Raw genomic sequence first — 11,901 nt, forward strand, 5'->3', positions numbered from 1 at the left:
CATCCTACCCCACCCACCCCGCCCCGCCGCCGCCGAGGAGAAGGCGCGCGCCCCCACCCCCGCCACGCGAGGCAGCAGGGATCCCTCTCGTGCCAGCATGGAGCTCCCACTCGCCTCCGCGAAGCCCTCGCCCCGGGCGGCGGGGGCCGCCTGCCCGCCGCTCCTCTTCTCGCCGCTTAAACCCTTCCCGCTCCTCCGCTTCCCGCCGCGGAGGCCCGCCGCGGCGCGGCTCCGCCTCCGCCCCCGCGCGGCCGCCGCCGGCGAGGCGTCCTCCCCCGGCGAGGAGGTGTTCGGCGGGCGGAAGGAGCTGACGGGCGTGCAACCGCTGGTGGAGGCGCTCCCGCCCGCCGCGCGGACGGCGGCGGAGCTGGCGGTCGCCGCGGCGGCCATCGCGGCCGGGTACGGCATCGGGCTGCGCGCGGGCGGCGGGTCGCGCGCCGTGGCGGTGGCGGGGGCGGCGGTGCTCGGCGCGGCCAGCGTGGCGGGCGCGGCCGCGGTGAACTCCGTGGTGCCCGAGGTCGCCGCCGTCGGGCTCCACAACTACGTCGCCGGCCACGACGACCCCACCAACCTGGACAACGGCGAGGTGGAGGCCATCGCGAAGAAGTGAGTTGGGTCTTGTTTGCAGTTGCAGCATTGGGTTTGTTTGCTCGGATGGTTCGTACTACTGCCGTGCTACTAAAATTATAGGGCTTAGCCATGTTATCCTAATGTTAAATGGTTGATTTGGTAGGGTGCCCCTTAGTTGAGGTTTTCATTCTGTTCATGTACATAAATGATAGTATTCGCAGATAGATACCAGCTTTTTGATGAGCTCAGCCTCCTATTGTGGTGTGCACTTCTCTCTCTCTCTCTCCAATTGTCATTAAGTCTGGCATGCCTGTTTATTTGGGCAATTACTTTTGAAGCTCCCGTAGTCCCATTTATTGTTGGAATGCTGGTAAATTTTGACTTAGCTAGTTATTTGTTATGCTAAAAGAAGCTATATGTAATTTCCATGCGTGGAATCTATTATTTTCTTTTGGAAATGTAAACTGAATAAGCAGCTGCTGTTGTTTTTTTAGTTGTTTTGGAAGCTAATTACTGATGCTGCTTTTACTCCTTTCTCCATGTTCTTATGATGTGCAATTTTGTTTCAGATATGGAGTTAGTACACAGGATGCAGCTTTTAAAGCAGAGCTATGTGACTTGTATGCCAGGTGAGCTTCTTAATGTCCTTGTTTTTCAGCTGGCACCTATGCTTGTGAACATGGGCGTGCATAAAGTATTGTTTCTAGGCACAGTATAATTGTATATGGCATTAATTCTGTTGTGATAGAAGTGCTGAATTGGTTGGAGCAACACTTGGTTATTATCACTACTATGTTGCCTCCAGAGGGGATTATTTAGTCTCCCTTCCCCGGTAGCGATAAGAAAGTTTTATGTTTTAACTATCATACCCTCCTGTATTCATTTTGGCAATCAATATTTTTTATAATACATTTTCAATACACTGATATGCATTATTATGAAAATATGCTTAATGACATATGTACTGATGTACTCATATCATGCCCATATGGACACTTAGCAACAGTTTGTTGGCACAAGTGATGGAGATTTAACAATACATTTGACACTTCCCAATGCCCATAAATGAAACTTCCGTGTGGTGGTAAGAGTAGTTTTTTTTAAATTATTTTTGTTATAAATCAATCTTTGTTCCTTGATTGAACTTCCATCTTTTGGCAACCAGCAGTCACTTGTAGATTTCCATAGGTGTTGAAAGTTAACTTCTGCTGTAGACTGACAATATTCTAATTGATGCCAGTTTTGTTACCTGATTACACCATATAAAAGTTTGTGTCTGTCCCAACTTGCAAGCAATCCTACATTTTATCTTCAAATTTTCTTCCCATTCCATGCCAGTTAAAAGTGTCTAAATGATATTGCTTAACTAAATATGTATTTTTTGTACGATAAACCAAATGATTTTTCCTTGCATGGTGCCCAGCACACATTTTTGGGTATGGAATATTTAGTTGAGATATAATCAATCGTTTTACTTGATTAAATTTCTGCTTGTCTGTGGAAAAACAACTTTCAGGTTGTCAAATGAATTAGGGTTGTACCTTAAAAAAACTACACTATTAGATGACACTGCTTGGCTTGGTTACCTTTATAGTTTCAAATGGCAATATTTGGTTGTATAACTGACATTATGCTATTCACGTTTACTTTGTGTTGCCCCCTCCATCCTTCGACCAGTTGGAGGCATGAAGGTTGCTGCAAACATTTACAAGAAAAAGGAGTAACCACAATCTTCTAGCTATTGACTATACATTAAGGAGCAATTATTCTCTGAATGCTTTTAATCTATATTAGGGGATTCATGCAACTAAATAAATTTCAGTTATGAAAACAGATGTGCGATAACGAGCTGCCTAATTGATTTGGACGCTGGTTTATTTTGCGATAACTGCCACCCGTAGGGTTATAACATGGCTTGAAAGGGATTAAAGAGGTATTAGAAGGGGAGGCTATACCATGCATTGAGATGAGGGAACTAGAGTGGTCGAGCGAAGCAAATAGAGTACTATCTTACTTTACTGATACTGATATTCAATGCACCTCGTTTTATAATGGACGTTTTTGTGTTCTTTCCCAGCACTGTTAAACTTTGATTTAACTTCCATATTCTCACTATACTCTTATTTGCTACAAATCGTGCTCTCTGACCAACTAGCAGTACGTCTATTCTGCTCTCAATTTTCCAACCAGCCTCCTAGAAAACTTGCTGGACGTGGACTATACATGCATAATAAGCTGCCAGATGCTGCTGTACTTGTTGGCTTGTTGCCCTGGCTTTCCAGTTTTGCAATGCTGTTGCTGAACTGCTGTCGTGCCTTGACCTGTTGCATTGTAACCATCAATCCAACATTTTCCTCGTAAATTCCTACCGTGAACAGAGCTAACTTCCACAACACAAGTAAATACTAAGCTCATTTGGTGGTGTGGCTAATGGTGTTTGTATTTTTGCATTGGGGGTGGGGGCTCCAACTTTGAATTGCAGCCTTCCGATTTCATGGATGGAAATCAACAATCTTGCTAAGTTGCTATGGATGCACCTGAACTCGTCCTTTATAGAGTATTACAAAAAAACAAGCACACTATATAATACTTAGTTACTCACGTATCGGCAATTTATTCCTCAAGAGGTCTGAATCTTCTGAACATCAGTTATTTGCTCATCCTTGTCTTGGCTGTGCTTTTATGCAGGTATATTTACTCAGTACTTCCTCCAGGAGATGAAGATCTCAAAGGTAGTGAGGTTCAGGCTATTACAAAATTTAAAAGAGCTCTTGGGCTTGATGATGTGGATGCTGCTAACATGCACATGGAGGTATTGCCTCCTGGTCCAAACCCTTTTATATCTTATCATCTGTCTCATGTTCTTATTCTTTCGCCTCCGTTTTCCATTTTCCTGTTTTATGCCAATATACCTTTTCCTCTTACTTTGCTTGGTGTACTAGATTGGTAGACACATATACAGAGAGAGGCTAGAAACAAGTGACCGTGATGCTGACATGGAACAAAGGCGGGTAAGTGTTTATGCTTTGATACATCAATAAGATACTTATAAAACTTTCTGTTGACCCAGATTATAACCATGTAAATTCTTTGCAGGCATTTCAAAAGTTAATTTACGTGTCAAATCTTGTCTTCGGAGATCAATCTGCGTTCCTACTTCCATGGAAACGTCTTTTCGGGGTGACTGAGTCTCAGGTACTTTATTATAAAATAGTTGTTATCTTCTGCATACCTTCTCTCAGTTTTATGCTTTGATGTCTTAGAGAAAGTTATTTGTTCTGAATTTTTAAGTCTAGTTTCATCCAATTTCTGAATATTACTTCAGTAGTCGTGAAAAATCTTTTGAAGTATGATGAGCTTGCTCTTTGCATAGTGTTACGTTGCTCTTCATGCAAGATATTTCAGAGGGTCTGGATGAATGTTCCTAAAGTGTTAATGTTACTAATTGGTCGGTCCAAGTAAGAGCATTTTTTTCTTTGACTTGCCATGGTCTCAAATATCATTGTTTGTTAGGAAGAACAAAATATAACTTGTAAGGCCATTTGGTATTTTGGTAGAAAATACGTCTTGTGGCTGATTTTAATATGTACAGATATATTGGTAGTGTATATTTGGTGGGGCCATATGGGCATTTCCCATTTTATGATATGCGATTTAAAATTCCCCACCTCCCTCCCAACCCAGAAAAGGAAAAAAATGATGAACATATTGCATGGATGTTACCCACACAAATGTGCATTTGAAAATCCACTCTGCAGGGGAATACAGGTTGCGCATGCAACAAAGAAATTCTATTCCTTTTTAAGTAGCATCAAAATCGTATTCGACTAGCATGGATACAGATGGGAAGTACCTTTCTATTGATAATTTGAGAATACAGGTGTTTGCCACTTTGTACTAGATGGATGCTTTTTGTTCATATTTCAGAGCACTATTTTGAACTGCCTGTCCGTTGTATATAGATCCGGTGATGGCTTCTATTTTCTTTGTGTCTAGTTTGACATTATGTTCGTTTCCAGATTGACATTGCTATGAGGGAAAATGCCAAGAATTTATACTCGTCGCAGCTCAAGTCTATCGGGAGAGGTACTGCTGGAACACGTAATTTTGTTCAGGCATTAGTACAGTTCTCAATCCATGCTGTTCTTAAGATTTTGATTTGCCAAGTAGATTAGTAGTACACTGTAAGATAGCAATGGCATTTTCTGTTTTTGTATTCATTGCTTGAAAATCTCTAATTATATCTCGCGAACATTCTGAACTCAAAATACTCTCTTTTTAGGTCTTGACATAGGCACACTCATTGATGTAAGGAGAGCGCAACTCGCATATAAACTTTCTGATGAGGTAACCTTTTTTCTAAATTAATATCTAATGCTGCTTATTTGCTTTAACTTCATTTGGGATTAAATCTTCATCAATACTTAGAGCACATAGCCATTTATATCCAGTTATCCACGCTAACTATGTATATGCACCAGTCAACAGTTTAGACAAAAACAAAAAAGGTCACTATTTGTTCAGGGAAGGTCACTATTTTATATCCACGTTAACTATGATTAGAAGGTGTTCGTCTAAGTGTGCTGGGACAAAGACAAATTGAATCAATGTAAGCATGTTTTGTTGCTGAGTAACGTCCTGAATTTCTTAAATTTCTCGCAGATTGCTGCTGAGATGTTCCGGGAGCATGCAAAGAAGCTAGTTGAAGAAAACATTTCATCAGCCTTAGACATCATGAAGTCTCGTATCCCGTATGGAACCTATTTATCTATTGCAAAGCAAGTTACTAGATTCCATTATTACTTCATTAGGTGTCGTGCATGAAATCCTAAGTGATATTCTTAGCTAAATAACCTATGGTTGGAAGGAAAGGGCATAACCATTTTTCTAAAACCTGATATATTGGTTTGCAATATGGTAGATATTTTGGGCATCTATTATGGAAAAGCACTTTTTAAGTAGCAATCATTAAGAATCCGTTTTATAACCCCTGTTTAAAACAAGAGATGATCCATCATGTACTTATGTGCCATCTTTTCCATACATGGCCCTTTCATGTTGTTACGAATGCCTGGTTCCAGGATTGTCTTGTCTATCATGGGCAATCGCACAGCATTCATCACATCTCTATTTAAGATATGAATTTGAAGACCGCTCATATAAACTATCAGGTAGAAATGTTGCCAAGAAAAGTTAATAAGGTTATTTTTCAACATATACATCCGCTTTTACCAATAGAGGAGTATTTAGCTACTATTAGGAGCAGCCAAGGCATCATCCTTCTGATGGAACATGAGAAGATCATGAATCATAGATACAGAATTGCATGGCATTTGAGTTTGACCAGTAATTAGCAAATGTATGAATCCTTGTAAACGAGTGGTCAATCCTCTGAATTTATTAACTTACAGATTCAAAATGTACCATTTCAGAGCATTGGTGGATTTACCTTACTGAACCATGTGATTACAGGGATAGTCTAACTAAGGCTGTGGAAGAGGTGAAGAGTGTTATTAGATTTAATAGTTTGCTTACAATATTAAGCAAGCACCCTCAGGCTGATCGATTTGCTCGTGGTCTTGGCCCTATTTCGTTAGGTAAAATGGTGAAGTTTTTTGTAATCAGATTTTTGTGAGCTGAGCCTTGTTTAAGTTTTTTTTTTGGGTTTGGCACGCATAGGTGGTGAGTATGATCATGATAGGAGGGCTGATGATCTCAAGATACTCTACAAGGCCTATGCTACAGAAGTACTTTCAGATGGAATTGTTGATGATGAGAAGGTGATTTCATATATATTTTCATTTCTAGTTTACTAATGCTGCTTGTGTAAGGACACATTGATATAATCCCCTTCTAGTTCTGGTGCGATGGTACCCTAGTGATCATATCGATGTGAATTATTGGGGGATATCTCAAGGCTCAACAGAAGTTTTTCTGTGCTTAAAAAAATGCAGCTTGCTCCTTTGAATGAACTGAGAAATGTATTTGGACTGGGGAAGCGTGAAGCAGAAGGAATCTTGTCTGATGTCAAAGCTCACATATACAGAAGGACACTTGCTAAAGCGTTTAATACCGAATTGGCTTCAGTCCCTAGCAAAGCAGCATTCCTCCAAATTCTCTGTGAAAAGTTGCAATTTGATCCTGAACTTGCTAGCAAGATGCATGAAGGTACCATCTCGACACCTTTTCATTCTTGCAACATTAATTTCACAGCATTGATGTGGTGAATAATTGTTTTTGCTCAATGGTGTTATGAACCTATCTTAATGGCCCTAAACCCAAGCAGCGCGACCTCGCTGATAGGTGGTGGCTGCATCACAATGGCTGGGATAGGAGACTTGGGTAATAGATTGGTTTACTTCTTGCTTGCGTCGATTTTATATAGAGAGCCCCGAGGCTTACTTGACTCCTAAGGATGCAATCTCCAATCTTATTCTAACTAAATGTAACCCTTAGGGATCCGGCCTACCACAATGCCTAGGCAGCCCAATAGGCCCAGCCGACTACCCATGGCATTGGCAATGCTACTTCATTGTTATTATCTAGATTCATAGCAAAAGCTATGTATCTAGAAAAGCCAAAACGAATTGTAATTTGGGATGGAGGGAGTAGCTACTTTTAGGTTTGTCCTTAACATTTTTATCTTGACCAACAATATCTATAAAAGTAATTTGTTTCAAATAGATAAAGTTACATGTTATGATAGTTGGTTTCATGATGAATTGGCTAACATCAATTTTACATTGTCAGTCTTTATGATTTTTGTGCTATTCATGTGAAAGTTAAAAATGTTTTGACTTAGGACAAACTTAAAAGCATCTATATTCTGGAATGGAGGGAGTATATTTTTTTTGGGAAAGGTACATGTGTGTTTGGTTTGCCTGGAGAGTATCGCTTACGATCAGGGATGAATTACTAGCAAAACACATGCTGAATATGTTTTGAACTAAAGAAGCCTCTCATCTGTTTTGATAGCACTAATGTATTGTAAATTGTTTGTATACCTGTATAAACACCATGCAAACTAAGCCACTCCGAGTTATGACCTCACACCTTTAATTCAAAAGAATTCTGGCCTTGCCATTATTCACTTTATATTCAGATATCGCTGTGTATTAATTCCACTTTGAACTTCAGAAATTTACAGACAGAAGCTTCAGCAGTTTGTAGCTGACGGTGAGCTGAGCAAGGAGGAAGTGGAAGCTCTGATGGCATTCCAAGTGCGTCTCTGCATCCCTCAAGAAACTGTGGATGCTGCTCATACTGAGATCTGTGGCCAATTGTTCGAAAAGGTGATACTAGATTTGGCTTTTGTTCCATATCTTGTAGCAAAATTGATGGCTTGTTCTATGTTAGTGTTCTTACATTTGTTTGGACATTACAGGTTGTCAAGGAAGCCATTGCATCCGTTGATGGATATGATGCTGATAGACGAGAGGCTGTTAGGAAGGCAGCACAAAGTCTAAACTTGAAAAAGGAGGCTGCCATGGTGATCTTTAGTAAAGCGGTATGTATTTTTCCTTTAAAAATGATAAATTATTGTATAATGGCTTATTTTCTCGTGATCTTCTCTGATAAACTATTTATATTCTTCTATTATATTCCTTATAAAATTCTGCTCACTATTCTAAGTAGTCACATTCAAATGATCAGGTACGTAAGTTGTTCCTGAGCTACATTCAGAGAGCAAAAGAAGCTGATAACCCCATTGAAACTGCAAAAGAGCTGAAGAAGCTAATTTCCTTCAACACAGTTGTTGTTAGTGAGCTTTTAGCTGACATTAAAGGAGAGCTGTCTTCTACTGCTGAAACTGAAGCATCAAGCGCGGCCTCGGAATCTGAGGGAGAGGATGATGAATACGAATGGGAATCATTGGATACATTGAGAAAGACTAGACCTGATAAAGAGCTTAAGGAAAAGCTGAGAAAGTCAATCCAGAAAGAGATAACCCTCAAGGATGACATTCCGTTGAGAGACAGGACTGAGCTGTATGAGACATACTTGAAGTTCTGCATCAGTGGGGAGACGACGAACGTATCATTTGGAACAGCAATCTCCACGAAGAAAGACAATTCAGAGTTTTTAATGCTAAAGCAGTTGGGTGACATACTTGGTTTAACTCGCAAAGAAGCACAAGATGTTCACATTAAGTTCACAGAAAAAGCTTTTGTGCAACAGGCAGAAGTAATTCTTGCTGATGGGAAGTTAACAGAGGCCAAGGCTGAACAGCTTGCAAAGATTCAAAAGCAGTTTGGTTTGCCTACTGAAAATGCACAGAAAATCATTAAGGGTATCACAACAACAAAGTTGTCATCTGCAATAGAAGCTTCTGTTGCTCGGGGTCAGATCGGTATACAGCAGGTCAGAGGATTGAAAGATGCTAACTTCCAACTGGATAGTTTGATTGCGGAACCACTACGGGAAAGCATTTACAGGAAAACTGTTGAGGAGATCTTTTCATCAGGCACAGGAGATTTTGATGAAGAGGAAGTGTACGTAAAGATCCCAGCTGATCTCATCATAAGTGCTGAGAAGGCCAAGTCAATTGTTCAGGATATTGCAAAGGTTAGGTTGGAGAACTCCCTTGTTCAGGCTATTGCCTTGCTTCGGCAGAAGAAGAGAGATGATGTGGTATGTACCAAATGCCCTTTATTTGCTCCTTGAAAATTTGATTCCCTGGAAACTTATCTAATGAGGGAATTTCCCCGTGCAGCTTTCTTCTCTGAATGACTTGCTCGCGTGCGATGCCGCTGTCCCTGCACCACAACCTCTGTCATGGCCCACACCGGGAGAGCTAGATGACCTGTATGCCATCTACCTGAAGGGCACCCCGAAGCCAGAGAAGCTATCAAGGTTGCAGTACCTGCTCGGCATAAGTAACGAGACGGCTAACAAGATCCGGGACACGGCCTCCGAGGGAACGCTGCCGATTGCTGCAGCTGACGAGAAAGAGGAGTTGGCGTTCTAGGAAGGGGCGCAATTTTGTTAGGGTAGCCAGCAGAGTTGCTATTGTAGCCAGGCGCATACATGTTTTTGGAAAAGGAAAGTGACGCGTCATCCTGACAAGCATAACTATTTGTATAGACAAGTCTCTGACACCAAATTTGGTGACACTCTTCTTCTGCTGTTGCATTCTTCCAGACCACACTGAAAGCGTCTTTTTGTTTAATGTTCCCCCCCTTTTGTTCAACATGTATCACCCTCACAGCTATGACTGCAACCCTCAATTAGTACTCTATCATAGGTTGTTTTTGGCTTTTCTAGGTTTATAGGTATTATTATGTATCTAGATGTATAGGTATTATTATGCATCTAGATGTAGTGTATGTTTAAATGCATAATAATATCTATGAATCTTAAAAAGCTAAAACGATCTAAATTTTTTAAGCTAAAATGACCTACAGTTTGGAACGGAGGAAGTACCCGATTTTGTTGTTAACCCACCTGGAATGCCAAGGGCACTTAGGAGCCTTCTGTTGATTATCATCAGCAATCTGTTTGCGAAATGTAGCATGTTATTAAACCTAGGATCTGAGTCCAATGAGGATACTATCCTATCTATTCTGCTTTGGTATACAATATATTACATACACATAAGCCACCAAACGCAGCTTTTCCTATGGACGTACGATTACACTCGGGAACCAATTGGCAATTGCTATGGATGTATGATTACACTCAAAATAGAGCTAGAGCAGCTATTCAACTTGGTGCTTCAAAAGTCATAGATGGTGAAACAAGATTTCTACTGGAATGAGCCTGACCGAACCCTTTCAACCGTTCTATGAGTTGAAGACAATAATGTCCGGTAGTTTTGATGGTCTCTCAATTCAATTCAATTGTTAAAAAACACACCTACAAGCTACGAGGGGTTTCAAATATCCAGTTACAAGTCACCTTGTTACAATCTAACACCTGCAAGTTGTATGCGTTTCCAAATACCCCCTATGCCCGTTGACGAAGCAATATATTTGTCGTGTAGCTTTGCGGCTTGTCCTAATAAGTTTACTAACGGATTTTTAACAGTTTGGTGCATAAGTCATATCCGTTTTACTTGAGTTCAGGTGTCATTAGGGCACTTTGTGATTCTCCTACTCGAACAAGTTTTGGTATAATCTCTCATGCGCGGGGCATCTCTAGCATATCCTCTTGATGTAAAGAGGATTCGTGGAGTTGGAAGCCAAACAACAGTTTCCTTCTGGTAAAAGGGCAAGTGGGTTATGAAAATACATAAAAACTTCTTGCAAGGAAAAAGTGACTTGCAGGTGCTTATTAAACAAAATCCTGAACTGCAGGTGCTTTTTTGTAATTGTATTGTTATGCATAATTTCTTCGTAAAAATATGATAAATATGAATAGTTGTACCATCGGATCAAACTTAGCTTGGCTAATACGACTTGTTGGGGGCTCTAAATTGGCTAAAACAGGCGAAAATTTAGCTAAGCATACTAGTGCTGAGGAGGTTTTTCGCCAGAGTGGATTAAGAGGTGCCCAGTTGCAAAATATCTTAGTGGTGAAATCTCATAACCTGGGTGATTTATGGGGTCTTTTTTTCCTCTAAAAAAATTTCCTAGTTATGGTTGGCCTATTGCCATTCAGGTCTCAATATTTGATAAAAGAGTAAATTGCATCAACCGTTAAACTATTTTGGATATCAATTAGATCTCCCTGTAATCAGGTTGATTCACCTACTTAGCATCTAGGTGGCACCCTGTCACCTAGTTTTTGCCACCAAATTCTGCAGGTCAAGCAGACAAAAGTGGATTGTTTAGGGTATTAAAATATAGTTGAAGATTTTGTTCAAGAGTTCAAGCGGATAAAGTGAATAGCTTTTTTTAAATAAAAATTAAAGTGGATAGTTTGGGTAGTAATGGACCCATGAACAAAATTCTTACTTTATTTACTCCTCCAAACTATTTTCATTGGTGCAATCTATCCCTCGAGGAGATTATCCTTTTCTTTTCTTCATGTACAAATTTAAGTTTATAAATTAAAAATTATAAAAATGATGTGGCAAGCTAAGTGGCATCATAGCTTATGTCGGAAAGATGCATTGCAAATTTTTCATGGCAGCAGAGTGATGTTTGTTTTAAAACTTTGAAACCATGTGACGATCACAAAAATCAAGGTTGTTTGCATGCCACAAGCAGCGAAGGAAAGACGACAACTGTTGTGACATTTGTGTAGCATCCAACCATGTGACAAGTGGTGTAATATTGGTCATGGGGCAGACATGTATGCATCGAGACGTGACATATTTACGGTCTTGTTTAGGAGGGTTCCTCCCAAAATAACTTCACCGGTGAAGTCAAAAATAGTAGCTTCAGCCAG

At 40.5% G+C, this 11,901-nt stretch overlaps 1 protein-coding gene across 1 annotated transcript; it reads left to right on the top strand.

Moving 5' to 3' along the window:
* On the top strand, positions 1-9,827 carry LOC101753913 (protein TIC110, chloroplastic). The gene is made up of 15 exons (XM_004982703.4): positions 1-606; positions 1,140-1,199; positions 3,259-3,382; positions 3,513-3,581; positions 3,667-3,765; positions 4,590-4,656; positions 4,853-4,917; positions 5,233-5,321; positions 6,043-6,167; positions 6,250-6,350; positions 6,525-6,738; positions 7,708-7,862; positions 7,955-8,077; positions 8,224-9,201; positions 9,284-9,827. Exons 1-15 carry the CDS (start codon positions 98-100, stop codon positions 9,536-9,538), a joined length of 3,033 nt encoding a protein of 1,010 aa, XP_004982760.1. The 5' UTR covers positions 1-97; the 3' UTR covers positions 9,539-9,827.
* The last annotated feature ends 2,074 nt before the right edge of the window (positions 9,828-11,901 follow it).

The sequence above is a fragment of the Setaria italica genome, chromosome IX (genome assembly GCF_000263155.2).
Source record: "Setaria italica strain Yugu1 chromosome IX, Setaria_italica_v2.0, whole genome shotgun sequence".
NCBI classification, from domain to species: Eukaryota; Viridiplantae; Streptophyta; class Magnoliopsida; order Poales; family Poaceae; genus Setaria; species Setaria italica.